At 48.9% G+C, this 26,916-nt stretch overlaps 6 protein-coding genes across 6 annotated transcripts; all 6 read right to left on the reverse strand.

The window, feature by feature from the left end:
• Nucleotides 1-3: 3 nt before the first annotated feature.
• On the reverse strand, nt 4-3,145 carry ETH_00022700 (Dynein heavy chain 1, axonemal, related; the record flags this gene model as incomplete). The annotated part of the gene is made up of 8 exons (XM_013376886.1): nt 4-390; nt 715-924; nt 1,073-1,282; nt 1,403-1,522; nt 1,878-2,093; nt 2,267-2,401; nt 2,538-2,736; nt 2,907-3,145. The coding sequence occupies 8 exons, from the start codon at nt 3,143-3,145 to the stop codon at nt 4-6; spliced, it is 1,716 nt and encodes a 571-aa protein (XP_013232340.1).
• A 32-nt stretch (nt 3,146-3,177) lies between these two features.
• Nucleotides 3,178-5,491, reverse strand: ETH_00022705 (uncharacterized protein; the record flags this gene model as incomplete). The annotated part of the gene is made up of 5 exons (XM_013376887.1): nt 3,178-3,390; nt 3,633-3,747; nt 4,234-4,536; nt 5,055-5,277; nt 5,407-5,491. The coding sequence occupies 5 exons, from the start codon at nt 5,489-5,491 to the stop codon at nt 3,178-3,180; spliced, it is 939 nt and encodes a 312-aa protein (XP_013232341.1).
• A 626-nt stretch (nt 5,492-6,117) lies between these two features.
• On the reverse strand, nt 6,118-7,268 carry ETH_00022710 (uncharacterized protein; the record flags this gene model as incomplete). The annotated part of the gene is made up of 4 exons (XM_013376888.1): nt 6,118-6,232; nt 6,355-6,553; nt 6,794-6,893; nt 7,134-7,268. 4 exons carry the CDS (start codon nt 7,266-7,268, stop codon nt 6,118-6,120), a joined length of 549 nt encoding a protein of 182 aa, XP_013232342.1.
• A 2,137-nt stretch (nt 7,269-9,405) lies between these two features.
• On the reverse strand, nt 9,406-11,157 carry ETH_00022715 (uncharacterized protein; the record flags this gene model as incomplete). The annotated part of the gene is made up of 5 exons (XM_013376889.1): nt 9,406-9,599; nt 9,840-10,229; nt 10,342-10,371; nt 10,491-10,865; nt 11,070-11,157. 5 exons carry the CDS (start codon nt 11,155-11,157, stop codon nt 9,406-9,408), a joined length of 1,077 nt encoding a protein of 358 aa, XP_013232343.1.
• Nucleotides 11,158-11,205: 48 nt separating this feature from the next.
• On the reverse strand, nt 11,206-14,561 carry ETH_00022720 (uncharacterized protein; the record flags this gene model as incomplete). Its single annotated transcript, XM_013376890.1, has 9 exons — nt 11,206-11,324; nt 11,469-11,630; nt 12,043-12,204; nt 12,310-12,579; nt 12,808-13,155; nt 13,334-13,564; nt 13,794-13,853; nt 14,046-14,123; nt 14,315-14,561. 9 exons carry the CDS (start codon nt 14,559-14,561, stop codon nt 11,206-11,208), a joined length of 1,677 nt encoding a protein of 558 aa, XP_013232344.1.
• A 279-nt stretch (nt 14,562-14,840) lies between these two features.
• Nucleotides 14,841-24,310, reverse strand: ETH_00022725 (uncharacterized protein; the record flags this gene model as incomplete). Its single annotated transcript, XM_013376891.1, has 15 exons — nt 14,841-15,058; nt 16,012-16,059; nt 16,562-16,807; nt 16,986-17,573; nt 17,795-18,046; nt 18,351-18,428; nt 18,894-19,067; nt 19,280-19,495; nt 20,284-20,362; nt 20,990-21,607; nt 22,035-22,355; nt 22,808-22,909; nt 23,127-23,465; nt 23,692-23,882; nt 24,076-24,310. 15 exons carry the CDS (start codon nt 24,308-24,310, stop codon nt 14,841-14,843), a joined length of 3,705 nt encoding a protein of 1,234 aa, XP_013232345.1.
• Nucleotides 24,311-26,916: the final 2,606 nt, after the last annotated feature.

Here is a 26,916-nt window from a genome sequence, read left to right on the forward strand (position 1 = left end):
TTTTTAAAGTAGCGGACTCAGACTGTATGTGTGCAAACCCAGCTTACCTTCGGCAGAAAACATGGCAGTGGCCACAAGGTCTGAGTTGAATTCCAGTTCATTTATGTTCTCAAAGACTTTGCATAGGAACGCTTGGACCTTTAGCGGATCTGTCGATTCCGACAAAATCTCCAACAATTCATCGTTCGAAAGAAAGTAGAAGCGAGCGAACTGACTGCGCTTAAGCTCAAGATACGACTGGAGTTCTTTCTGCACTCTCTCCAAGAGCCTGTTGTTTTCGCGAAGTTTATCCGCCAAACCAGGGGTTGAACACGCAGCCAGCACCTGGGGCTCTTCGTACGTGTGTCGCATCAAAACCCTCCAGGCAGTGTCCACAGTGAAGAACCTGAACTTTGAACAGAACAGATCCCTCAGTATTCAGCTTGAGGGCCTCATGCATCGTGAAAACTGTGCGCTTTACGTTCTCATTTCGCATCTGCAGCTGAATATTGTCTTTTTTTTTACCGCTTTGTTTCTGCTGGGAGTTGTTTCGGTATATCGGGCGAGTGGAAGATTGGTTGCAGATATAGCCAGGCTCTTTGACACTTGAGCCATTCGTCTAAGGTTTCAGATGCCTGAGCTCGTAGACAATCTCTTCACGCAGTTACTAGTTTGGCCTTCAAGCTCTGAAGTGTTGAAGTCAAGGTCTTGGAACTACAACGTTGTGACACTGACCGTCATTATGAGATTGGCCCACTCTTCAATGTCCTTTTCCAGAGGCTTCTTGTAAATCGAAAACTGCAGTCCTTGCGTAGTCATAATGTGCTCGTCAAGCAAAGCCACGATTTCGTCTGTACCTTTCAAAATGTAAGTATCTGTGTCCTTGTATGTCTCTGGAAAATCAAATTTGATTTGCTCCCATTCGGCCTTCATGGTTTGTAGAGCCTATCAAAAGTAGGAGCAATGCATTCATATTTCCATTTCTCATATCGCCGTCCACAATTTTAAGGGATAATTCAGCCTTAATTTATTTTGACGGCACATATTAGGTACAGGAATCCGCTCAGTTTTTAAATCGTGTGCACGCGCTCACCTTCTCAAGATAGCTTTCTTTAGTAGCTAGCTCCCCAAGCTCCACGACAAAATCCGTGCAGCTCGCGATACCCTTGTCCAATAAGGAGTTTAAGGTGAGGGTAGTCCCTTCGTCCAGTTGTGGTTCTCCAATACGTTCGAACAGCTGTGAATCCAGGAGAAGAAGTGTAGCAGATGCTTTACGAGTTTGACAGTAAGCGTCATCTTGCCCCTAAACAGTGAATCCAAAACCACTGAGAGGCTTGCTGTGCTGCATCAGAGAAAACAAACCTACTTTATTCCAGTGCCTCTCACGCATCCCCTCATTCCTCAAGGAAACAATGATAGGGACCAGCGGCTTGAACTCGGCAAGCTCGCTCATGACGCCGGAGGCTTTGGCTAACACTGCGAGAAGGTTGCGCTCTTGCAGGACCTTTTCCACTCGGCGAAGAGCCTTTATACCACCATATACCTGCGCAGGCACGCCACATGAAAGTGCCTACCGAGCAGTGTGGCACCCCCGGTGTCGGCAAGTTGATACCGCGCACGGCACCACGCAAAATTTTAGTAGCGATTGCCAAATGTTAGATATTCATAGTACAATGCTACGTATACTGCACCTGCTTTTCTATTTGTGCTCCGTCCAAGCGTGCGAAGGAAGCAGTGAAAATTGAGTCTCGCATGACACTCCACTGGTACGCAGTTCGCCAAAGGGTAGAGAACGGCTCAAATTCCTGTATACAGGTTCAAAGCCTATTGAGCGAGCAATCTAGATTTACTCTGGTAAACGCCAGCAGGAACCAATTTTAGCATGTTTGTCCACAAACCTTTTGAATCTTTATCAACGACGTATAGTCCGTCACTTCTCTCCCAAAAAGCCGTTCTCTGTGGTTAAACACTTTAGCTTGCTGAATACTGAAGTCAATCCTCTCTCCAACGGCGAGAACGCTATCGTATACCTCTGCCAGCTTTGATGTATCCGTGAAATTGGCGAATCCAGCTACGACATCAGCGATGTCAACAATAGTGGCTGCGAATTCGCACTGTATGGGCGAACACGCAACCGGCAGAAGAATCGATTTGTGCTGCGGCCGGATGAGTAATTTGGAAATGCTGCATCTATATGCAGTGCGCCATTATGGAAAGGAAGTACCATCAAATTTATATTTTAGGGGGAATACTGAAGGGAGTATTAAACAAAAGCTGACTCTTTCACCTGTTGGGCCAGCATGTCATCCAGAAAACGAGCTCTGTCCTTGATAAGAGATGTTGCTACTTCGTTTGAGAGCTCAAGAATCTCCGCAGGAGATGCGTAGAGCTTCCATCGCAAGTTGTGATCTTCAACAAGAAGCTGTACTAGAAGCATGTGACACACGCAAAAGTTTTCCCGTGAGTGATCTACAGCAGCTGCGTCAATGATGCTGATGTGAGGTCCTTGCTTGCTGTCTAGCCTTTCAAAATTGTTTCAACTCATTTATAACCCTCACTCTATATTTGAAGGTTTCAAGCACGTCGAACATATGCAGTGCTGATTTGATGTCGACTGCGAGAGCCTCCAGCTTTGCCGGGGTATCGTCCATGAATTCCCGTAGCTCGGTGAGTTCGTCGATTCCCGGTGGCTGCTGCTTCAAAATGATAGAGATTTTTCTGAATTCTTCCAAAGTTTGCGTGCACTGCTCACGAAAGCTGAGGTAAGCGGCACGCAGCAGTCTCAAACGTTCTCGTCATACAGATGAGCAGCTGAAGAGCTTTCTCAGGTGAAAGCTTGCTATGGGAGTGGCCATCGTTGTTTTTCTTTTAGGTGTAATCTGAGGATTGTATTTAGCAAACCAGAGCATCTTGGTACCGAGCATTACCGTTTTGCTAGGACATCCAGTAGCAGCTGTGTAACGCCCCGAACTGTTGCTTTCAAGCTGCTTTTTATGTCCTCACAACCAACACAGAACACTCCGACTAGAACTGAAGAGGGGATTTGCTCCTCTATTTGTTCAATTCTCTGCAAATAGTAAGGCAGCCACTCCCATGCCAAAGAAGAATTCCAGTACTTCGGTGAGGCAGCCCAACCGCGGCAAAAATAAAGAGCTCTCAGCTCCATTGCATGTTCAAAGCGCACTGCTTGTTTCCACACTAGACGCGCATGATACGTACCTCATGGTATCCCAGAATGGCCTGCTTGAATGCTTCAGCCACGCTACCTACTGCAGCTCGTTGCTCCGTCTCGGCTACAACGTCTTCTGACGAGAGGGACAGGATGTCAACGAAAGGCTCAAATTGGTCTACCAGCTGCTTCAAATGAGGAGTATGCGATTCTATAAGCGTCAAAATAGTCTGCTTGCTCCCCTGCAGGTGTGAGCATAGAGGAGTGGCAAATTAGTACGTCGACGGCACAGAAAATCCTTCCAGAAGAATAATATTCCTCAGTTTTTCTTCTGCCAATCTGAATCTGATATAGTTACTGCTGCAAAATGAACGAAAAACCTTGATGAGGCACCACAAAGCCCACAAAAATGGCAAGCTCCAGGAAGGCACTGTAACTTCGCCAAATACCCGGAACAAAAACCAGGCTGTGTTGGAGGACTCACCTGCACTGAAACTTCTTCCAAAGCAAATGGAGCGGCAATGTGTTTCTGCTGGCTTTTAAAAAGGTGTGGAAGTACTATCGTTTCAGGTTGAGGAATATCAGCCATTCTCGTAATCCTGAAGGCATAAGGGGTGGAAAAATGGCAGAGAACTCACGTGAATCTTTAAGGCATCGAGTGTCCTGAGAAACGTTTTACACTCTGTTAAACTTGCCCTCTGTCAAAGAATTCATCTGCAGCTTCCGCAAATGCTTCTGGCTTAGGCGTCAACATAAACTGAGTGCCGTCAGGCGAGCGAGTGATATCAACGAAGAAGAGACCTCTCCATGAGAGCTCGCGGCTTAGAGCCTTGATTCGCGATTCCTCATACACATTTTTTACGCTGGACAAAGACGTGATTTCCACTCTATCGGGCGTCGATGATCGAAATAACTCCACAAAGTCTTCTATTGATCTCGCTGTCATCTCCCTGAGAGCTCTACAGATGTCGTTAGCGATATGTTGTCATCATAGTTTTCCAATAGGTGGAAAATAAAGTGTCACAATCAGTGGCATCTTTGCTGAAGCAGGAGACATCAAAGCTTTGCAACGCCGAATTTCTTACCGAAGTGCATCTCGCATCAAAAGTCGGGTCAAGATTAGCATCCGTTTGATCTTCCCGTATTCGTATGTTTCCTTGTTGAACTCATAGATATTGAACCACCCTTTACCAACATGACGCAGGTTTGACTCTATTATTTGGTGCAGTTTGGAAGTCCACACCTCTTGCAAAACGTATGTAGCCTGTGTCAATAAATCGAACACCAAGACAAAACAGTGCGCTGGACAATTACTGGGGCGCCTCACGAGTCCCCTGAGTTCCTCTTGGAGCGCATCGACGAACTGGTGGCACGTACTTGGCTTATTGCTGCCCGCTGCAATTGGCGAAATTCATCCAGCTTTACAGCCTGAACAGAAAGTCGTGGCATATCAGTACACTGCAACGCCTAGAATCGTGTGTTTTCATGGAGTCAGGACATTTGAAATGAAACATTTCATATTGAGAGGCACAGATGGCTGCGTCGTACTTTTGTAAATGATGTGTTAAAAATGCGTTTTCCCAACACGTGAACACATTCTTCACGGATTCCGACCATCGCCCGTATTACTTCGTTTTTCACGTAAAGTGAAGTCGAGCAAAAGGAAGCAAACGCTTTGGAAAAGTCATACGCTGGCACGCTGACCAAGGCATACCTGTATACAGGCAAAGCGGAAGCATGGGACCATCCTGTTTCAGCTGTGCAAGCGCGCTGGCTGCTTGTCATTGGCACAGTGAATTCTACTGTCCATACCAGCATATCTATGCAAAGGAAATCAACTTAACTTCCATTGTAAGTGTAGTGCGAGTTGCTTAACTCATTTTTACTCCACATCATTTGCCCTTACCACGCTGGTGGTGGTGGCTTAGGGACAGGTGGTAACTGGAGGTCTGTTCGTAACCGTTTGTCCTTGCTTCTGTCCAGAAATATGTCGAAGGCGATTTTGTTCATTGCTCTGGCGAAGCAGCTGTTGACTTCCTTTAACAGACAATCTACTGTTGCTGTTTTGCAGCCGCGGGTCCTTGGGCAGCTCAGAGCCTTGTCCAAAACGCGTTTGTATTGAACTTCGTCTGCAAGGAAAAACCTGGAAAGTCCCTATTTTTGTGAACAAAACAGGCCAAATGTCTCCATGTTAAACCTGTCAACGCATAGCCGATTTCGAAGCGATGATGCCCAGAAAAGCCCAGCGAGCAGCTCACCTAATCCAGGAACGTCACTCGTAGGCATGTTGTCAATGTAGTAATTGTACTGGATAAGACTCTCTGCAGCTGCCCTGTGAAGCATTAGGAAAAACAATGTAAAGTTACGTTGGAGTTCGTGCCTGCGTCCACCTTGGGCTTTATTGAGAACAACGCGTAGCACAAAGCAGAAAATGCAGATGCGAACTGTAAAACTGACCTTGACTTATGAGCTGCCTGTAGTCTGTCCGCAAACTTGACTGGGTCTTCGCTCTGCAAAAAGCACACTCATCTGCTGATCGGCTCATCGGCAAGAAAAGGAGAATGCAGCTCTTGAAACAAGCCGTACCTTTTCAGAGCAAACCGAGGGCCTAGTTGTGTATCATACCTTGAACACCAACTCAATTCTTAGCAACTCAGCCGTGCTTCCATCGCACCATTGGACATGGAACCTGCTAGTGGCATCATCGAAGGCATATACGCGGCAAGGCTCCCATCTGCAGTTTTTGCCATCTCGGCGAAGCCCCTGTCGACACAGTCACATTCAGCGGCAGCTTCAATTTACCACGCAAAATGTTCGTATAAAGTGCGTTGATTTCCATGGCATTGATTCTTAAGGAAAGAGTTCATGTAATCCCTGCAATAGACATCTTCAATTGTAGAGAGACCTGCAGCTCCGATGGCCTATTGGAGCGCAGTCCTACTAGTGAGAGCTTCCTTGTTGAAGTGGTTTCATACCTTCGCAGACAGAGGCAGAAACTCCCTGTCTGCACCTGTGCAAAGGGCCATCCACTCTTGTGGAGAACGGTCGTCAAAGGTTGTATCATCGAATGGCTCTAGCGGCAGCCTGAAAAGCACCGACTACAAAAGCTTCCAACTGTTGTTTTCCCGCGCCAATTGCGTCTCACTGATGGCACATTAGGTTACTATCAGGGTTTTCACGTTTTCTACTGCTTGTATCTTGCTAACCAGCTCTTTGCTTCAAATGTTGGGTCGCTGTAGTTGATTCCACGCTTGAGTAATAACTCTTCTATGCTGTATGCCTCATACGCTCTTCGTCTACGTTCCACCGTAACCCTTCGAGGAGCACTATTAGGAGCGTGAAACTTCGCTGCCACCACTTTTGGCTCAACAGGGACAGTATCAAAAGGTGGGGGCTCGGAAAGGCCTGAAAACGAGCAAGTGAATTTTAAAGCATTCTCCTAGAGGGGCAGACACTCTCACCGTCTCAGTTTGCTTATTTTAGCACACTAACGTCATAGGTTTCGTGTCACAGAAACGACGGTGTCTTGCTTTGGATGCCAAGACGATTTTACTCCTGATCTTTTTCCTACTGAGGCTAGGAATGCTCAGCTAGAATGAGCTTGCTAGGCGCAAGTCAGCGTTAAGCAGCGAGCGCAGCACAAACCTCTGAAAGATGTGGCTGTAGACTGGAAAGTTCTGGCAGGAAGCGGGGCGATACAGACAGTATCACGTTCCCACGCCTCCTCTGGTGGACCCATAGATGCCTGTTACAACAACAAGGAGCCCACGGGTATACCTTGGAGTCCCAGGCTCCTAATCCTAGGACCCGAGACTCTGCATATACCGTATGCTCGTGCATGGAAGCCAGTCGGAGAGCTGTGCGGTCCAATAATTTTAACAGACGGGCGAAAGACACTGTCTCCTTTATTGTCTCCCTCAAACGCCGTTGTTTTGGACCTATTAGACTAAAGGATCACTTGCAGACAACGGCTGGAGCATCTCACTTGGAGAATTTGGGATTTCTGAATGTTAAGAACCTCCGAATAGACCCCGCGCTCCAAATAAGGAATGGCTTCCTGACTGGTACCGTCATCGGGACTACGCGGGAGGTCGCTGGGAGAAGCCGCATGGTCACTCATTGTCTTGGGCTTTTCGCTCTACGCCTTTTTACGGGATAAGATGAAGAGGCCAGTTACTCTCCTTACGCTCGTTTCCGCCCAACTATTGTCAAGTTCCGTTAAAGCTCTAGTCGCTAGCAACAGATGCGTTTCTTAGAGGCCCTCCGCGGATGGCTTGCATTTTGGGTGCCTCACATACAAGCGCAACACTTCCTTTACTTACCACACACTTTGTTGTGTTCACTCAGCCCTTGTCCAGGCTTGTCGTGAGCCCTCTTTGAAACTGAAAACTACAAAGTTGTCCTTCTGTTGAACATTTCCCCATTCACTATTACGGTACTTATAGCTTAGATCTAGATCAAATGGAATTCAGTGTTCTAACTCTCTTGTACAAGCTCTCTCCGAATGTCTTGTCTTCCGGGAAGGTGAACGAACCCCGGGAGTTGAAGTTGCTAATGCTTCAATTACACTAGAGAAGAGCCACTGAGAACATTGAGTACAAATCACAGATGTAATTCTGCAACATGGTTCTACAGAGGAAGCACTACAGCTTTCGCTCGCGGCGGCGGGCCATCAGTGTGATGAGCTGCCCGCAAAAAGCTTTCAGTTGGAAGTGTGTATATCCCGCAGGAACCTATTTCAGTACGCTTGCCCCAAAATTATATCACAGACAGCGTGGTCTAATCACTTCACACTCATGTTCGGTGTGACCAAAGAGAGGGTTACTACAGGGATAAACAGCACTGCAGCTAATTGGCTGATTTCTTGTCGACCAATGCAGCAGCGCCGTATGGAGGATTACTGGACTGAAATACGGCAGCAGACAAGAAGCTTGGCTTTACTATTTTCGCAGCATGGCCAGTGTGCGCACTCTCTGTTGGTTGGTGAATCTACGCCGTCTCTGGCTGTAGGGCTGGGCTGGTTGTATAGGAGCTACCAGCTTTGCCGAAGCGCAAGGTTCGATAAACCGTCCCCATCATTTGTACTTTTCAGTTTCAGATTTCCTTAGACTTAAATTTTGTGGGCTGCTGATACCAAGCGAGAGTCTGAGCGATCAGCGCCATCACGGCGTGCGGGCGAAAAGCCACTCAGGAGATCCCTCCTACAGCAGCTCCCCCACAACGCACAATTTTGTTCTGGTGAGTATTATATGCCACGGTAATTATGAAATAAATCATAAAGAAGAACGGGGTTCTGTGTTTTTGATTCCTAACGGTGCCCCAGGATGCCCATATCGCCCAATAGAGATAAGGCCGGAGGATTGAAGTGCAGTTATTTATGTTTATACATATGGCTGTGCCCAGTACAAAGCATTGGATCTGCACAATTTATTCAGTGCAACACACTGCATTGTTTGCGCGTCATTTTTTCTGTTTTCACCTGGCTTGTGGTTCGGGTCACCTGCAGAAGTCACAGCCGCGACTGGAGGATTCCAAAATGTCCAAGGCAGCCAGCCTAAAGTCAAGGGATACTGACAAAAATATGTAAACTAGGGCTTGCGAACTGCAGCCTTCGCGTCTAACCATACACAGAGGTGCATATTTCCATTAAAGCTCTGTGGACAGAATGGTGCGCATCGGCGACGAAAGTAGAAAATAGAAACGTTGCGTGAGCCATCGTTCCAGATGTTGCAGGTGTTTCTATTTGGAAATATGTGTACACCCGAGGCTTGTAGTTTGCCTGACCCTGTATGTACCAAGTAGCAGAAAGAATCTATGCCTCTCCAGGCCTAATTAAAGTAAGCTATGGAAGGCCAGATAATGGAGTAAACACGCATTTCGACTACAGCGCTCATTAGTGACTGGGCATTGCAAACAAAACTTGCCCTTTCAACACAGGAAGAGGGAACTTGTCGCCAATGAAGCCAGTCAAGTAGCGCTTTTGCGGCGTCTGCTTACGCAATTGAAACCTAGAGCTATTTCCAAGGAAGGAGGCGCGAGAGATAAAGTTTAATGCCTTTCACACTAGAAGAAACATTTTGTAGACTATTTTGGGAAAAAATGCATCACCAATGGCTCGTTTCCTCTTAGTTTAGATGCTCTAGAGCACACCACGTTTCCTGTGTGCACTGAATTATACTTCTCTCGGCGTAGGTATGAGTCTTGAGAACTTTTGCGTTTTCCTAAGCGCTTCCGCATCAGCCGGTGGAGACGGCATTTTAGTTGAGGAGGTTAGGAGAGAATTCAAGTCCGGTGTCTGTGGCGGAATCGGCTGGAGTTTCGAAGTCTTCAGGCGCAACCTCGGCAAGCTTAATGGCTTCACCACCGGGGAAATAGCTCACTAAGCTTTTGAATGCGCCGGCATCTTCCCACTGGGTGGTGACAGTCGCCATTAGCGTCTTGAAAGCTGTATCTGAAGTAATAGAGAACGCGTATCACAGCGCACCGTGACTTTGAATGCAGGTTAGATTGAGCGCGGCCTCGCAAGAGATATGGATTACAGCTAAAATCAGCGAATACACGCTCTTGAGTGCATCTCCTGTATCAAGGAGCCAGCGTTAATAATAGTGAATTTTCCCAGAGAGTCTTTATGCCATGACAGAGAATCCATTTACCTGGGTATACAGGCTATGCAAGTGCAAGTTTGACTCACCAAAATGGTCAGAGCTTTGGCTCGTGCCGAAATTGTAAGTAGCAGCTGCAATCTCTTCCGCAACTTTGTGACGGCCTATCCTGCGTAGAATACTGTCGCCTTCTATGTGCATGAGGTACCATGACCGAAGTGTCATATCGCGGGAGGCACTAAAACAATCCTTGAACCGCTGACTGACACGAAGAGCGGCAAAAAGGCCTATGAAAGGGTGAGGTGGGCGGGGCCGACGGGGGATAGCGCTGCCAGCTTCGAGAATTGTTTGCACGAAGAGATCTGCATGCAGTGCGCTGACCCCTACAGTGTTCGCTATGCCACCGTAAAGCGAGCGCGCAGCAAACCGTTTGCCATTCATTTCAGCCGGCTGCTGGGCAACCGTTCCTCCAGCGCTCACTGAAGCAAAAACACAGAAGGAATAAGCACCGGCGTTCTGCTATTTTAGTACTGTCTACGCGGCATGCAGCCGGAGCTGTCCCGAACTGTCACGCCTTAGTGCGCTACTTACTCAGGCTGAAGCACTTCTTCATAGGTCCGCCTGTACGCACCATCACACGCGGCAAAGCAGCTCACTGAATGCTTTGAAGTAGCTCTTGACTACGTGCCTCTCAAGCCATGTACAGTGGTGAATGATGCCAAAGGTTTTCGAGGACTGACTGGAGAAATGTTTTTTCAATGCTTTTGTCCGCTTGTTGTACTCTGACGTATTCTCTATGCCGTCTTCGTCTATATCAGCCAGCGAGTACTTGTCCGAGTTCCTTATTCGTTCAATCAGAACGGAATGGGCCAGGCGGCCGTTTGGATGCTCCAGTCCGGCCTCCACTTGTTGCTGTTGCCACGCTGTGACGAAGACGCCCGCGGCGGCGCAGAGAGCCGCAGCCTGTGTGCTCAAATCTTTCGTCTTCGGCTTGATATGCTCAGCAAGCACCGCGGGAAGGAGAAGCGAAAGTCTGAAGATAAGATCCTCTGTTGTTTTCAGGATATCGATGTAGCAACGGCCCAGCGCATTCGACCGAACACAATGGCATTTACCTGACACCAGCAGCACGCGCTTTTACTTATCTAATACTTGCTGACTGCATTCAGAGCCACCAAACGTTACTATCCCCTGTTACAGCCTTTTAGAGGCAAGCATACACTTCTGCTTCACAGACTCTACTCAAGAGAGCGCCGCAACCGTGCCCAAGATGCAGTCTTTGAAAGTTTCGTTGCATGCTCTGAAAGAGTGCTGCTTACTTGAAGATGGGAGGAACAAGGGCACTTTGCTGTGGGGGCCTGAGGCAACCGCCATAGTATCACAAAGTGGTTCTATGTCTCCGATCATGGCCGATTCAGTGTCCCTGGCAGCACTGAAAAGGAACTGCTTGCTGCATCACTCACCGTGAGCCTTATCAATGATTGCCTTTACTTGGCTCCACGTTGTGGAAGTGCTAACAGACTCTCCAAGATCAGCCAGCCACCTCCTAACGGGCCCTTGAAGTGCTCTTACATCTGAGTTAGAGTCGCAGCAGCAGTGGCATGCTGCTGTAACTCTCGCGCAGCGCTACGGCCAAACTTTATTTTTCGAGCTAGTGCGGCTCTTTGTGAATAATTACATATTTGTTATTCCATTCATTAAGCCCGATTAAGGCATACCGCGTAGGGCAGCCACGAAGGCTTCGGCTTCTTCTGGGGTATTTGGTAAGCGTGGTGTTGTCCACCCAAGTCGCTGACAGACTTGCCCGTAAGCATCAGGAGTGGAGTAGCTAAGTCTCTTTAAAAACGGCACGACATCCTCAGCAACATGTCTCTCCGGCACTGAGGGCGCAAAGCACAGTTCTTGATTCCCTCTAGCGCGCTGACTACTATAGTCAACCCCCTCACGCAGCAAAAAAACTTCCATGACAGTTCCCTTACAATAGGCTCTGCCCCTCCTGCCACCCCGAAACTACAAAGCAGGACTTCATGGGCCGCTTGTGGAAAGCGTAGGCCCCTATAGGAGGCCAAGGTGCAGCATGTAGAGGCGACATACGGCTGCGAGACACGTCGGACGAGACATCATTCCAGCGATGATCGAATAAGTTCATAATCGCTCCCGGTACCAGCAGAACACCTGAAATGAGGAGCTCACCCACAGTGTACCATAGTTGCTCCATAGTTTGTATCTGCGAGTGATATCACCTCCAGTTACCCAACGAACTATGCAGGAGCGAAAACAATTAGAGCCTACCACTAGCGACGTCGACGAATTGTCGGGCTTCATTAAAGTTCTCTGGGTCTTTGTTCTCTGGCCACGAAAGAGTTCTTGTGATGAGGAGATGCTTATCTGGCTGCTGCCTTTGCAGCCTACGCGAGTATTCTTGGACTTGCTGTACAGCTTCGCTGTCGCTATCTGATCAGCAACCACCTCCATAGAAGTAGGTAGAGTACGTTTGCAGGTAGTAACTATGTGAAGGAGCAATGAACGGAGTAAAAAGCTATTTCTAGATTTGATTACCTTCACTTCTTTCTGAAGTGTCTGACTGGCCACTGGACCCCTCTTGAGAGGTTTCTGAGTTCGCCAAAATGCCTTCAAGTATGCTAAGGCCCTTCGCGGGATGGGACCATAAACGAACGTAAAACGTGGAGCCTGCAGATGGCGTGTGGCCCTTTGCAGCGACAGCATCATCAATGCCAGAACTGATGACGGAAGTTTGACTGCTGCCCTCGTCACGGAAGAGGTAATCCACCAGCGGCCGAGTCCCGCTACTGCCCGCCTCCTTTGCCACTGACGTAAGAATGCGATGAACAGAAATACACAACAGTAAAGGAAAGTGAGAAGCATTAGCAAACAATGACAAGGTGTGGAGCAGCCAACGTACAAATTCTGCTTTGGTGCGGGGGAAGTAATGAGAATGCATGAAATTGCGCCAATTATCACTACACGACACAGTCAAACATCGCAGTTTGGGAGCTCTGTTCAGTTTGGTAGCACGGCGCTGAAGGGCTGACTTACAGAGGCTGAGAAACTCGCTGAGGGTGGGGGCGGCTGACAAGACATGCGGCTTGCTGCTGAGGTCTATCGTTGAGAAATCAATGCTTGCCAGCGGGGCTGCAGTGACAGCAGCAAGCGCGTGCATGAATAACTGTGTTTGATCAAGCTGAGGCGTTTGAGAATCACCCATCACCAAAAAGGCATTTGGCCACGGAAACAAAATTGCTGGAGCGGTACCTGGAGATAACAGAGAGCGAACGTAGTCGTAAATGGCGCTGTGGCCATCCACTTTGAATTCGGGTAGACGCTGCAGAGCCAGCAATTCTCCGTCCCCCTCAAGACAAGAAGTAACAGCGTCTTCGACTCGGACTGAAGGGATCAAATGACATCACAGAAGCGGCAAGAGCATTGCTCAAGCAGCAGCAGCAAAAGATCCACTTGGCAGCGCACTCTGAAACGTCATACATGCTCTACTACTAGCCAGAAGTGGGCATTTATGTTTCTATCATTCGCTCATTCGATTTGGTTGGCTTTAAGAAGCAGTCACCATTGCAACCCTCGATGACGGCGTCTCTGAATACGTTAGCATTCATAAGAGGCGCGAACTTGTCCATTGGCAAGGTCTGCACGAGGGATTTCATGTAGTTGTTCAGCCCGTAGCAGTGGGAGCGGCTGCTCTTCTGTTTCACCACCATGCTGGTAATGTGAGCATTCAGACACGTTGCGGCATAAGTCGCCAGCTGAGGCAAGTGCTTCCGGCGGGGAGAAGGGCGGGTCACTGCACGGCAGAAACGTGCAAAACAGCACTCACTCGCTACAGAAGGGAAGCGGGGGAAGAGACCCCCGCAGCAGTTCAGCAGCACACCTATTGCTCTGAGTTTCCATTTGTGCTTCATCCTGCAGCTACGTATTTTGTGTGGAGTGTACAGGAGAAAGAAGGAGAGACGCAGAAGGCAAGATTTAAGTCCAGCGTTTGCCTCCGCTACTGTTGAAGTTATGGGGCTTACACATGTCCGTGTGAAAGTCAAGTTCGACTCCCAAGAGTGCAGGACCCGAAGCAGTCTCCGCTGCGAAAGATCAACGGAAGATGCACTAGAACATTCTATCGGGGCCCTAGCCATGCAGCGCACTGAGAAGGCACAACTTGTTAAAATAACGACAATCAGTGCCGCAACTCTGTGAAGAGGGACAAGGAGCTGCACGCGGAATGATGGGTTTTAAGGCCTGCAGTATGGTGCTTCATAGTTTCTGAGCCCCACCGAAAAGAAGAAAATCTTGTCCTCTAAACTCTGCCCAAGACAGAGAGTCTGGCATGGTATCGCTGCTGAGTCCCAAGCCTAAGAAAAGCACAGTATAAAAGATGAACATCTCCATACAAGCGTTCTTCCAGTTGTCGGCTGTTTCAGTGAAGCTTACAAGACACTGTGGCAACATATTCCACAACTGACTATCCTTTTGCTTATGCTTTTCTGAATGCCGATTAGTTGACCCATTTCTTGTGTTTTTACCCATGCATTGTGCATCTCACCCTGAATAGTGACATGTACAAAATCTCTGAACATGACAGCGCGGCAGAAGCTGCATGGCTTCCTGCCTTCAGGGCAGCTGCTGCAGTGTCCACTTCCTAGAATTTTGTGAAGTGTATGAAGAGCCGTGCCGTAGAGGCTTAGGCGGTTCGCCAGCGCGCGGGGAAGAGAAGCAGCATCTTCCATCAGCAAGCTCAACGAAATCTGCAACTGCTGAAGCAAGCCCTGGCTCGTCGGAGAGTCCAGCATGTTCACTGGAAGTCTCAGCACCACGGATAACTCCCCACTCGCTGAATATAACAGCAGAACAGTTGTCAGTTTATATTCCTCTTTCTATTTCTTATCTTTACTATTTGCCTGCACCTATGTGCCATGCACCTATGCTGGTTAGAGACCATTAGCTAGAAAAATCTTGGGCACAGAGGAGCAGTAGTAGCCTGTATTTATCTAAGACAGAACTCACCGTCCGTATACGTCCAGGTCACAACGACTTTCTTCAGATTTCCCCCTAAGCACATATCCGCACTCTCAGTATTTGCCGTTTAGGCTTTTAATCTTAGCGGCAGCTCTAGCTGTCGCTGCTGCTGCTGCTGCAGCTGTCGTTGCTGCAGCAACTGGTGCTTCTGCAAGCCTTGGCTTTACATGTAGCAAAGCCAGTGCTATGGGGAGGAAGGTTGTCGTCAGACCTTGCGGCTTGTAGCGGAGCATAGTTGTAGCGACTTCCTTAGCAGCACCGTTGATCTTTGCTGCGGAAGGAGCAGCAGCAGCAGCAGCAACGCCAGCAGTACAACAGTAGAATTATCACTTTTTGAGGCATGATGCTGAATTTAAGTGACTAATGGTTAACTGTGTATTGTTTCATTTTCGAGACCCACATATTTTGTTGTTCACTTCCATCAGAGCTCCATTGACCGCCTCTTTTTCCCCTTCAGCCACAAATGCAAGTCACAAAGGATTGAGAGGGCCATAGCCCAGAAGCTTCGTTTGCTGTGCTGCATCTAGTGTCTGCGGGGCTCCCTAAGAGTTAAAGCATAAGATCTTAGTTCAGCTTCGGGCTTTTAAATAGTGCTATGACCTTCTATTTAGTCGAGTATATCAGGCGCAGTAAACGTATGCATGAAAATGTATGCTCACATTATATATATATATGTGTATATATATATATATATACATATATATACATATACATATATACATATTTGTATTCATTATGTATATGAGTGTATGTATACACACATATATAGGAATGCCTAGAGCACACAAATGCTTAATACGTCATAGGAAAATGAATACGAATTCCATTATTATGAGTGCGTGTTTCAGAGAACCTTTGTTCCGGGTTTGCTAATTCCTATAATGCTTGATTGAATTGGAATATCCTTGATTTTTCGGTGAAACGAACCCTGGGAAGAATAATGGTTACTGAGCCTGTGCAGCATGCTGAGCATATCTTCCGCGTCGCGTCCTGCAGACATGCATTATCTGTTCTTGAAACTTTATTTACCCGCAGAGTTCAGCTTTCCGCAGAAACAGCGATTTCAAATGCAGCATTTTACTCTCCAGAGGCCCTATTTTTTGAACTGCTCACGAGGATACCTCCACACAAAAGAATTTGTTGTATACTGCATTTAATGGACCTCTGAGGAGTATGATATTATTGCAAAATAGACACAAGAGGCTAAGGAAGGAAGGGTCTCACCGACAGATGGAGTCCTGTGGTGAGCAGAGTTGTAGTGCGCGATGTCGCCTAAGTGCAGAAACAGTTACAGAAACAGTCACAGAAACAGTTAAGCTTTTAGCTTAAAGGGCATTTGAAGGCTAACACCCCGAGCCCCAGCCTAGGCCTCAAGTCAAGCAGCAATGTGTGGCTAGGCTTACGCTGCAGCACGAGAGTCTGAGGGACTGAGCCTGAGCAAAAGGGAAACGCAGAGATGACATGGCATGGATGAAATTGAAAGCACATGCGCAAGGTAGTTCAACAGATTGCCACGTACATATGAATACAATGCAGGGATGCTCCTTGGCCGCTACTTCTGAGTAGATAGCTCAGGCTGTATTTGCTATTTTGCCTATTTTGAGGTCTAGTGTAAGGCTTTGGCTGATTTCACCACCCCTATTGAGGTGGTGGAAACAAAAGGAGATGTGCAATCTCGAAAATGCAGCTTTAGCAGCCGCAGAAAAGCTGGAAAAACAGATTTGCTTTCGTGTTGCAGCCGTTATGTTTGGTGCTGCTGCTGCCATTTGCTTACTCAGCACTAGAGAAGCCCCTCCCTGCATTTGCACCACTTTGTACTCCAGTATGGCTTTTGAGTCCAGTGCATCGAGGGTAAAAAATGTTGCCGCCGAGACCCCCACAAAAATGCCTTCTTTCTGATAGCCCACAGCCACCCTCTGGCCATCAGCTTGCTGGTACAAGAGCCCCGAGCTTTCCCCATTGGAGTTTTCGTAGGTGGAGATCACAGCGTGGCCAAGATCGGAGTCATCCGCCATAACACCTGTTTAAAAGAAGAAAAGCCCCGCAGAAAATGCCAAAAAACCTGTAGAACAGCAGCAAACTGCTGCGGTTTGCTGCTGCTCGGAACTCCACATAGACCCCAAACACTTGCAAACCCCCAGCCCAGACCACTGGCCCTCAGCCCCAGAAGACTGGCCACATTTGGAGTGCCAACTGACGAAGTTCTGTGACGCTAAGAGCCTCTCCAGTGGAAAAGACCGGCTGGTAAACCCAAAGCCTGGCAGCAGGGCCCCCGGGGCCCCCCTCGGACTGCGAAAGCAAAGAACCCGCAGGAAGCTCCATCCAGAAGCTGCTGCCAGGGAGCTGCAGCACGAGGGCATCTCTTTCTGCTGATTTGAGGGGAGACAGGCTGAGGCGGCGGCAGGCCAGGGGGGCCCCGTGGGGCACTGCAGAGTGCAGCAAGTAGTTGGGCTGGTAGAGAGTGTGGTAGCCCTGGGAGGGGCAGGGGGCCCCCAGTTCTGTTTCGGAGAAGAGCTGCACTCTGGCTGCAAAGAAAGAAAGGCGCAGCAGACAGGGGGGCCCCTCAGAGAGGCAGCAAATGCCAAAGAAAGAGGGGACTGCATGCAGCCAGGGGGTTTGCTGACTTGGCAACAAAGTTGGTTTTCCCTCGAAAGAAGTCAACACAAAAAGCTGCTCTTCCCTCGCCTTCCCAAGCCCCGCCTCGAAGCGCTTTACAGATAAAAGAAGTTCTTGACTTTCTTTCAAAACTTCGCAAGTCGCTGGCTGCCCAGTTAGCTTCAGCTCCACTGCGGGCAGAGGGCCCCACAGCAGCAGCACATGGCGGGCCTAGGGGGGGCAATTTAGGTGCAGTTTTGCTGCTTTCGCTCCCCTGCTGCAGCGCAGCAGGTCTAGGGTTTAGGGAGTAGGGTTTAGGGTTTGCTGACTGGCCTAGAGGCTGGCTTGGAATACATTTTGAATCTTAATGGCACTTTTTCTGGGGCCTCGGCTCGCAGGCCCTGCTGCGTACTTTGCTGGGAATAAGGGAACTTGTGGTTTGTGTGGGGCGCGTGGGGCTCAAAGAAAAGAAGAGTGTTGGAGTTGCTGTCGCAGTAAATGGGGGGGGCCCTTCTGTTGTTTGAAACTGCCACTATTTGTTTTCCAGTCACTAAAGGGGGGGTCACTTCGCAAAACTGGAGGTCCCCCTCGCTCTGCTCCACCAGAGAATACGAAGAAGAGTCCAGCTGGCGGGGAAACGACACAGGGCCAAAAGGAGAGCAATCTGAAAAGCAGCAGCAGCAGCAGCAGGAAGAATAACATGTTGCTGGGCAAGGCAGGAGAGTGCTGGCGGCTAAAGACAAATGCAGACGAAAGTTGCAGAGGCTTTAAATTCAGAAGATGGAAGCCAGCTCATCTGACAAAGAAAGTCTGTTGGTGGCACGGAAGAGCTGAAAGTTGACTATTTCGGCTTTTGAAAAGACGCAGGGCTTCTTCTGCGGTGTACGTACACCTCAGCAGTGTACGTACACCCCGTATGCACGCCTGCAGGCCTGCACATACACCTTGCGAGCCACATAAAAACTCACTCAGCGTCTTCATTTCCAACTCTCCGTTGAATTGTCCCAGAACAGCAGAAGTTGCTGCGGGGTTCACCTGCGCCGGTCCTGAAGAGAGCAGCAAAACAAAAAAATAAAAAGAGCAGCAAAACAAAAAAATAAAATGCCCAAACAAACTATTCAATTTTCATCAAATTTCCTGCTTAAACGCAGCACAGCTGCTGTGCTGCTTTGCTGCACTACTCCTGAGACTTCTCCATTTAATCCTGCACCCTTGTGAGCGCTTGAGTACAGTGCTGCTACTCCGCTTGCAGCTGCTGCAAGAGCTGCAGCCACTGCAGCAGTTGCTGCAGCAGCTGCAGCAGCAGCTGCTGCAGCAGCTGCAGCTCTTGCAGTGTTTGCCTGTACGCGGGTGGAAAACAAAGGCCCAGCAGCCTTTAATTAATTCTGTTCATATGGCTAGGTTTACTCACGCCTAATTGTGTAAACAAGGTGGTCTAAGCTAAGCGGTGTTTGCTCTCCGCTGCTAGAAATTAGGGTTTAGGGTTTAGGGTTTGGGGGAGCAGCACGCACGGGCAAGGACACTGCCCCCGCCGGGGTACTTCAAATAGACCAACTCGCTTCCTGTTTCTGTTTTTAAAATTGCATTTTGAGACAAAAATTCAACAGAAGATTCGCCACTTTTTGTGAAGCACTGGCGGTTTGGCCGGTAGTCGCAGAAGACGGGAAACCCCGAGGCCGCCACCACTGCGCAGCACAAATCCTAAACCCTAAACCCTAAACCCTAAACCCTAAACCCTGTTATTAAACCTGAGAGACCAGACCGGAAGCCCGCGCGTTTAATTTACACGTTCTCAATTCTTGCTAGAGCTTCACTTCGTTTGGCTAAACTGCGGGTGCTGGGCCCCAGACCTCAAACCCTAAACCCTAAACCCTAAACCCTAGATGGCGAGCGTTACCTGGGGTGAGTTTGGCTCCGCCTGCATAAGTGACAGTGAACAGCTGGAGGCGCTGAGGCCCCGCATTGTCTGCCACTTTAATGACTGCAGTTCCTTCTTCGAGTTTTCCCGTCACTTCTGAATCTTCAAAGAAAAAACTTTCTGCATTTTGTTTCACTTTTACATCTTCAGGCAAAAGCACGAGACTGGGCAGCACCTGCTGGACGGCCAGAAGAGCTGCACACACGCCGGCGACACAGCAGCAGCGAGGGTTTAGGGTTTAGGGTTTGGGGGGTCGCCAGAGAAGCGTCTCCCGACGCTCACCGCTGCAGCTGAGGTGTACAGACACTCTGTTTAGACATCAACTGTTTCCTTTTTTCTTTTTTCTAATTTGCTTATTTGAGCTCACAGAAAGAGTCGGCGGCGAGACAAAGTGGCAGAGAAGCAGCAGCCAGAAAAGAGGAAAAGACAAGAAGGCGGGACTGTCTCGATTTCATTTTGATTGCCATTTTGGGGGCAAAGGTCGGAAAAGGAATTCAAAAGGACTCAGTCGAAAAACAAATACAACATGAAACAGGCCAAGGCGCCCGTGGCCTCGAGCCCCACCCTTCCATAGAACGCTGTGGGGCCCTGGGCTGCAAACTTGTGCAAAAAAATTTGAATTTGAAATGAAGTGAAGGGTTTTGGAAAGCGCGGCTGCGCGCGGTTTCTGAGGTGTACGTACACCCCGGGAGCCTTCCAAGCGCTAACGAGCTGCAGCCAACGCCGACAGCCTCAAATGGACTTGTTGGGTGGGGAAAATTCGGAAAAATGCATTAAAAGGGTTTAGAAAGAAGCGCAAGAAAGTGTATCGGGTGTTGGAGGCGGGCCGGCGGTGACCAGGGCTCCACGGGCTGCTGTCTGCGTTCGTCCTCTTCGCCTCGCTCTTCTTTTCTCGAAAACAATTGAATAAAAGTTTTTTATTAATTCATTCAAAAGAAAATAGCCAAATGCAATAAAGGGGCTCTGCTGCAGCTGCTGCAGACCGTTCCAGCCGTCGGCAGCGCCCGTGAGGCCCCAGAAAGAAGACCTGGCCTTCCGGCCCTGAGCCCCAAGCCCTAAGCCCTAAGCCCTAAACCCTAAACCCTAATCCCTAAACCCTCTAATATCAGGAGATCTGAAGCATAAACCTCCCTTCAGATTGCCACTGAACACCCTGGGCTCCAACTCCAGGCGCCCCGGTCTGTCCCAGTGGACACGGGGGCTGGGGCGCCGCCTAAAGCCTTTGTCTTTCATTTTTGTTTCTTTTCTATTTATTTTAATTTTAAATATTAATTAATTTCAATTTCAAATACTAATTTAATCTTCTGGAAGACCCAAAGGCAGCGGCGGATCTACAGAAGCTGCGCTCGACCCCCGAAACACCCCCAGTCTTACAACGCCGCAGCTCCCCGCTGGCCTTGGCTAGCCAGCTAGCTAGCCAGCTAGCTAGCCAGCTAGCCAAGGCCAGCTAGCTAGCCAGGCTGGCTAGCTAGCTAGCCGCGCGGGCCAGCTAGACAGCTACATTGGCAGCAAGGCGGCAGGCCAGCCAGTTCTGTGTGGCTTTGTCCACAGGGGCCCACTAAAACTATTTTTAATGAAATAAAACATTTTAAATTCTTAATTCAAAACAATAAATGGCAAACAAATCCCCAGAATTCAACAAGACAAGTCCTGGCGGCACTTCTTTGCCACTCGAGAGCTTCGACGAACCATAAACGAAACCCCAGCCCCAAGGGCTTCCGGGGGGCCCCCCTGTAAGCCCTCTGGGGGGCCCCATTGGGGGCCCCCCTGGGGGCCCCCCTGGGGGCCCCCCAAGAGGTCGGCCTGGGGGCCCCCTCTGATATTGTCAGACAGGCTTCGCCGCGGGGCTGGCGGGGGCCCCTGGGGTTCTTCCCGGGGGCTCTTGGGGGCCCCCTGAGAGGCCCTAAGAAGGGGCCCCCGGGGGGCCCCCCAGAGGGTCCCTTCTGGGCTAGCTGTGGCTGCCGGGGAGGCCCTGAGGCGGGCCGAGCTGCGCGTTGGCTGCAGCGCCGGCCTGGGCGCTTGAGAGTTTGCTGCTGCTGGTGCTGCTGCTGCTGCTGCTGCTGGAGCTGTCGTTTTTGCTGCAGTTCGCGGCGCGCTTTGGGCCGGTTTCCGCCTGGGTGGCGGGGGGTCTTTGGGTGTCTGTACAGCTGGTGTCTGTACACCCGAAAGGCCCTCTTCAGATGCTTCTTCTTCACAATCGGAAACTAAATTCACAACATCTTCTGCTGTCAGTCCACACCACTCGTCTTCTTTGCTGAACAGCGACGACGGCGGGGTGTACGTACACCCCAGCAGTAAGCACGACGCCTGCACCCAACACTGTTTCTTCATAACTGATTTATTTATCTTCTTTTAATAATCATATATTTACATGCTTTTTATATTTAAACATAATCATATATTTATATGTTTCAATATATATCTAAATGCATGCATGCATGCGCGCTTGCGTATTGGCCACATGCATGCATGCAGAGATGGGAAGTAGGAGTGCATGCAGAAGAAAATGAAAGCACATCAAAACGTAGATACACAAATATGAATTCTAAATAAACAATTTATTTATTATTATTTTTGAATGAAATGTATTTTATGCATTATGTGGACAGCAGCAGCCTCCAAGACAGCTGCGGGCGGCCGCTCTTGCCTTCGTATTTGCCGTGGAGGTTAAGCAGCAACAGCAGCAGCAGCAGCAGCAGCAGCAGCAGCGACAGCAGCAGCAGCATCTGTTCACCTCTTTGGCGAGTTCTTCGTCTTTCCCGCTGCTGATGAATTCGCGCCAGCCCCGGCGCTCCTCTGCTGCTGCTGCTGCTGCTGCTGGGCTTTGCGTCCCCGGCCTGCCTCTCTTTCCCTGCCTCCGCTTTGCTGCTGCTTCTGCTGCTGCAGCAGAACTGGGGGGCCCCCCGGGGGCCCCCTCCTGCCTGCAAAATAGCGGGTGAGTGTCTATCTTTAGCTGCTGACGCTCAGCGCGAGGCGGCAGCAGCAAATGCAGCAGCGGCTCCGTCACCATCAAAAACCTGTCAATTGTTGCCTGCTCACTCGCTCGCAAGCAGCGCTAAGCAGCAGCAGCAGCAGCAGCAGCCGTAGCAGCAGTAGTACCAGCAGCAGGAGTAGTAGCAACAGCAGTAGCAGCAGTAGTAGCAGCAGCAGAAGCAGCACCAGCAACAGCGACAGCAGCAGCAGCGATAGAAGCAGCACCAGCAGTAGCAGAAGGAGCAGCAGCACGGCAGCAGCAGGAGCAGCAGCAGCAGAAGGCAGAGCGATAGTTCAGAGTCAAGTCGGCTGGGAGCAGTCTGGAGTGCGAACCTTAAACCCTAAACCCTAAACCCTGATCCCCCAAGCCCCAGCGTCCAAGCCCTTCCAAAACCCCAAACCCTAAACCCTAAACCCTGGCTTCACCGCACAGCAGTTGCGGCCGGGGCGGCTGCTGGCTCCCGCCTCCAAACCCCAAACCCTAAACCCTAAACCCTAAACCCTAAACCCTAGACCCTAAACCCTAAACCCTACCCTTGAGAGGTGGCAGCTGCAGCTGAGGCTGCCGCTGACGCCTGCGTCGAGGTGAACTGCTGCTGCTTTGCCTTTAATGTCGTAATGCAGAGGCCATCCAAACTAATTTAAGAATAAAAAACAAAAAAACAAAAAAAGAAAAGAAAAAGACAATCAAAAACAAAGGCAGTGGAGGCCACAGCAGCAGCAGCTGCCCTGCTGCAGCCCCGCACAAACCCTCGAGAAAGACCGCGCAGACAGCGACACACGCCCTGCTGCTGCTGCTGCTGCTGCGCTGCTGCTGCTGCTGCTGCGCTGCTGCTGCTGCTGCTGCCCTTACGTTTTTGACTGCCGGCAGCAGCATCCAGCACTGTCTGGGCCACAAGTCGAGGTCCCTTCTGTCGACGAAGACGGACTTGAAGCTCTGCACCCTGGCCTGCTGCTGCTGCTGCTGCTGCTGCGGAGCAGCAGCAGCAGCAGCAGCAGGAAGGTAAGTAAAGGCCTCCAACGCAAACGCCTCCACCACTGCACGGGGCAGCAGCACCTGTAGCAGCAGCCGCGTGCTGCGGGCGGAGAGGCGAGGGTTTACCCAGAGGGCTTTTAGCTGCCTTTCGTTGGAGGCCAAAGACTCAATGAGGCATCCCGCAAACACTTTTTTGATTCCCGTGATGTTCAGCACCTGCCCGCAAACCCTAAACCCTGAACCCTAAACCCTAGCCCCTCACAACACTGCGGACCCCCGCAAACGGCACTCCCACACTCCCCTCCGTTGCGCAGCTAGCCCCTCCAAGCCCTAAACCCTAAACCCTAAACCCTAAGCCCCAGGCCCCCGAGCCCCTGGTCGGCGCCAAACCCAAACCCCAAACCCCAAACCCTAAACCCTAAACCCTAAGCCCAAACCCCACTCTTTGCCTCTCAGTCGAGGGTTTGGGGGCCAAACGCTTGCTCTGCACCGTCAGCAGCAAACCATCAAAATCGCTGCTGAGGGTTTCTTTGCCCAGCTGCAGCAGCGCAGCAGCAGCAGCACGCGGCAGCGGCTGCAGCCGGAAGGGCAGGTGGCTGTTGCGGGGGTTGCTGGGGGAGTTTGTTGCAGAAGCTGCGCGCCCGCAAACCCTAAACCCTAAACCCTAAACCCTAAGGCGTCTTACTGCTGGGCGCGCAGCCCCGAGACCAGTTTGCAGCTTTGCCCCTGGGCGGAGACTCAGGCTCTAGGGTTTAGGGTTTAGCTGCCCGCTAGGCAGTAGCCTAGGGCTTAGGGTTTAGGGTTTAGGGTTTAGGGTTTTGCGGACCGGAGAAGCTCCAGTTGGCCTTGACTCTCTTGGCCAGCAGCCGCTGGTGGTTTATAAGCTTGAGGTGGAAAGGGTGCTGCTGCAGCTGTGCTGCTACTTCGGCCCAGCTGCTGCAGCTGGGTGGCAGCTGCAGCGGCAGCCGCTGCTGCTGCAGCACCATCCCGTGTCTGTCAAACCACGCATTGCTTTCTTCAATCAAAAGTCTCTTTTGCTGCTCCCCCCACTCACAAGTCATCGCCTGCGTTGCTGCTGCTGCTGCTGACGCGGCTTGGAGCGAACTGCTGCTGCTGCTGCTGCTGCTGCTGCTGTTGCTGCTGCGCTGGGGGCCGCCGCGGGACGCGTCTGGCAGCGCTGCTGCTGCTGCTGCTTTCCTTGCTGCGGGCCCTCCAGCCGCTGCTGTTGTTGCTGCTGCTGCGCCCCTTGCTGCGGGCTCTCCGGCAGCTGCTGCTGCTGCTGCTGCTGCTGAGCAGCAAAGGGAAGAGTTGACTGGGGAGCCGGGGCCCCCCGAACAGAATAAGAGGAGCTACGAGTAAATGTGCTGCTAATTTGCGCGCTTTGGCATTTTATATTTGTTTAATTATTCTTTTTTGTTAAATTTAATTCTTAAATGGTCTAAAGAGGGCCCGGGAGCTGTCGCTAGACCCCCCGGGGGCCCCGACAAACCCTAAACCCTAAACCCTAAACCCTCAAACCGCGGTCTTTGCTCTGCGCGCGGACGGCCGCGCCAGAGTTCAATTAAACCGCAATTTTGCGCTAAATTTGAATTAAATTAATTAAATTAAATTGATTAAATTCATTAAATTAATTAGATTCAATTAAAACGAAGTTAATCCGACAAAATTCGGGAGCGCTGCTGCCCCAGTGTCCTGAGGAGCCGCTGCAGCCCTCCAGCAGTTTATTTTATTTCCACCCTTTTTTAAATTCATTTAAAGAACTAAATTTGAAGTTTAATTTCAGTAGCTCTTCTTGCTGCTGCTGGTGCTCCTGTTGCTGCTGCTGCTGCTGCTGAGACCTCCGGCACAGCAGCAGCAGCGGCAGCAGCAGCAGCGCCAGCAGCAACTACAGCAAGGACACCAGTTCTTGCTGCTGGTGCTAATCGATGCGCTGCTGCTTCTCGCGCGGCTGCTGCTGCTACAAAGCGGATTGTTGCTGCTGCTAGTGCTGCTTCTGCTGCTGCTGCTTCAATTTGGATTGATAGTGCTGCTGTTGTTGGTGCTATTGCTGTTGCTGCAGCTGCTGCTGTTGCTGCTGCTGCTGCTGCTGTTGCTGCTGCTGCTGCTGCTGCTTTTGTTGGGATTGACTCCCTGTAGCTACCTTCCTCCCTTGTCGCCTCTGGACAGTGCCACAAACTCTAAACCCTAAACCCTAATTAAATAAAATATACTTGATGGATTCAAAACAAGATGAATTTCAGTGTCATAACAGGTTTTGCCTTTTTTCAGTGTTTATATATCTCAAAAGTTTTCCACTTCATCATTTAAAATATATTTTTGTTGCAGCCACTGCGCTGCCTTGATATATTGAGGGTTTAGGGTTTAGGGTTTAGGGTGTAGGGGATGCAAATGAATAATAGTGCAAAATATATCTTTCCAAAAGCCTCCACTTAAAATACATGAAAGCATGCATGCAATTGCGGGGGTGTACATACACCGCGTGCATGCGCAGCTGTGGAGTCGCAAAAGAGGCAAAAGTTTGAAAAATAAAAATCTGAGAAGTGGAAATATAATTCCTAGTTATAATTTAAATATTAAAGTTCATATTTGCATGTAAAAAGTGCAAAGGCTCACTTTTCTGCTCAAAAAACCCTTTTTTGAATTGAGTATTTATTTGCGTGCAAAAACGAGGAAAAGTTTGGGGATTTAGAAATCGGAAAAGTTCAATTTAAGTCCAATTAAAACTCTCTTTGCCGCACCTGACAAATCTACTACTTCATCCTGAACAAGTAAACCCTAAACCCTAAACCCTAAACCCTCAGCCTGGCTCTCGAGACTCGAGGCCAACAGAAGCGCTGCAGCGCCCCAACTCCAAGAAACGCTTTGCCCGACAAAAGGGTTTAGGGTTTAATGTTTAGGGTTTAGGGTTTAGGGTTTAGGGTTTAGGAAGAGAGAAACAAAAGATTGAAAGAGATGGGACTACATGCACCAAAACACTTATTAATACGCGGCAAATTGTGTCATAAAAATCTGCACATTTTATTAAAATACATTATGTGTAAAAGAATGTATATAACAGTTATATAAACTTAAATAAATGCATTATAAAAGTTATTAAATATAATTACATGTGTATATATAAATATATACACATGTATACAAACATAATAAAATAAATTAATACATTACGTGTTCTATATAATATAATACACACATTTGTGCGAAAATAAATAGATACATAGTAAGATTTATTTATATATTTTAAAAAATAAATGAGTGCATTTTAAAAATAATTGAATTTAAATAATACAAATATTTATATTTGTATAAAAAACCTTTTGATAGGTAGTTACATATTTATATTTAAATAAATATTTAATAAACACAAAATAAGAATTGTGTAATAGAAGTTTGATCACTTATAAAAAATAATAAACAAATAAAATATGTGTTAGATAAGTATGTACATTTGTAAGAAAAAAATGTAATAAAAGTTATAGAAGTATAAACATAAATATGTGTATTTATAAATAAAAACATAAATATAGATATATATACAATCATAAATATAAATATAAAAAAAATCGTATATATAAACATAAATATATTATGATTTCAATGCAAATGCCGGGCCTTATGGATGCACGTGTACATACAGCCCAAGCTTAGGTGCGTGTTTATGGTGTAC

This window comes from Eimeria tenella, genomic scaffold (assembly GCF_000499545.2).
Source record: "Eimeria tenella Houghton genomic scaffold, Eth_scaff41, whole genome shotgun sequence".
Taxonomy (NCBI): Eukaryota; Apicomplexa; class Conoidasida; order Eucoccidiorida; family Eimeriidae; genus Eimeria; species Eimeria tenella.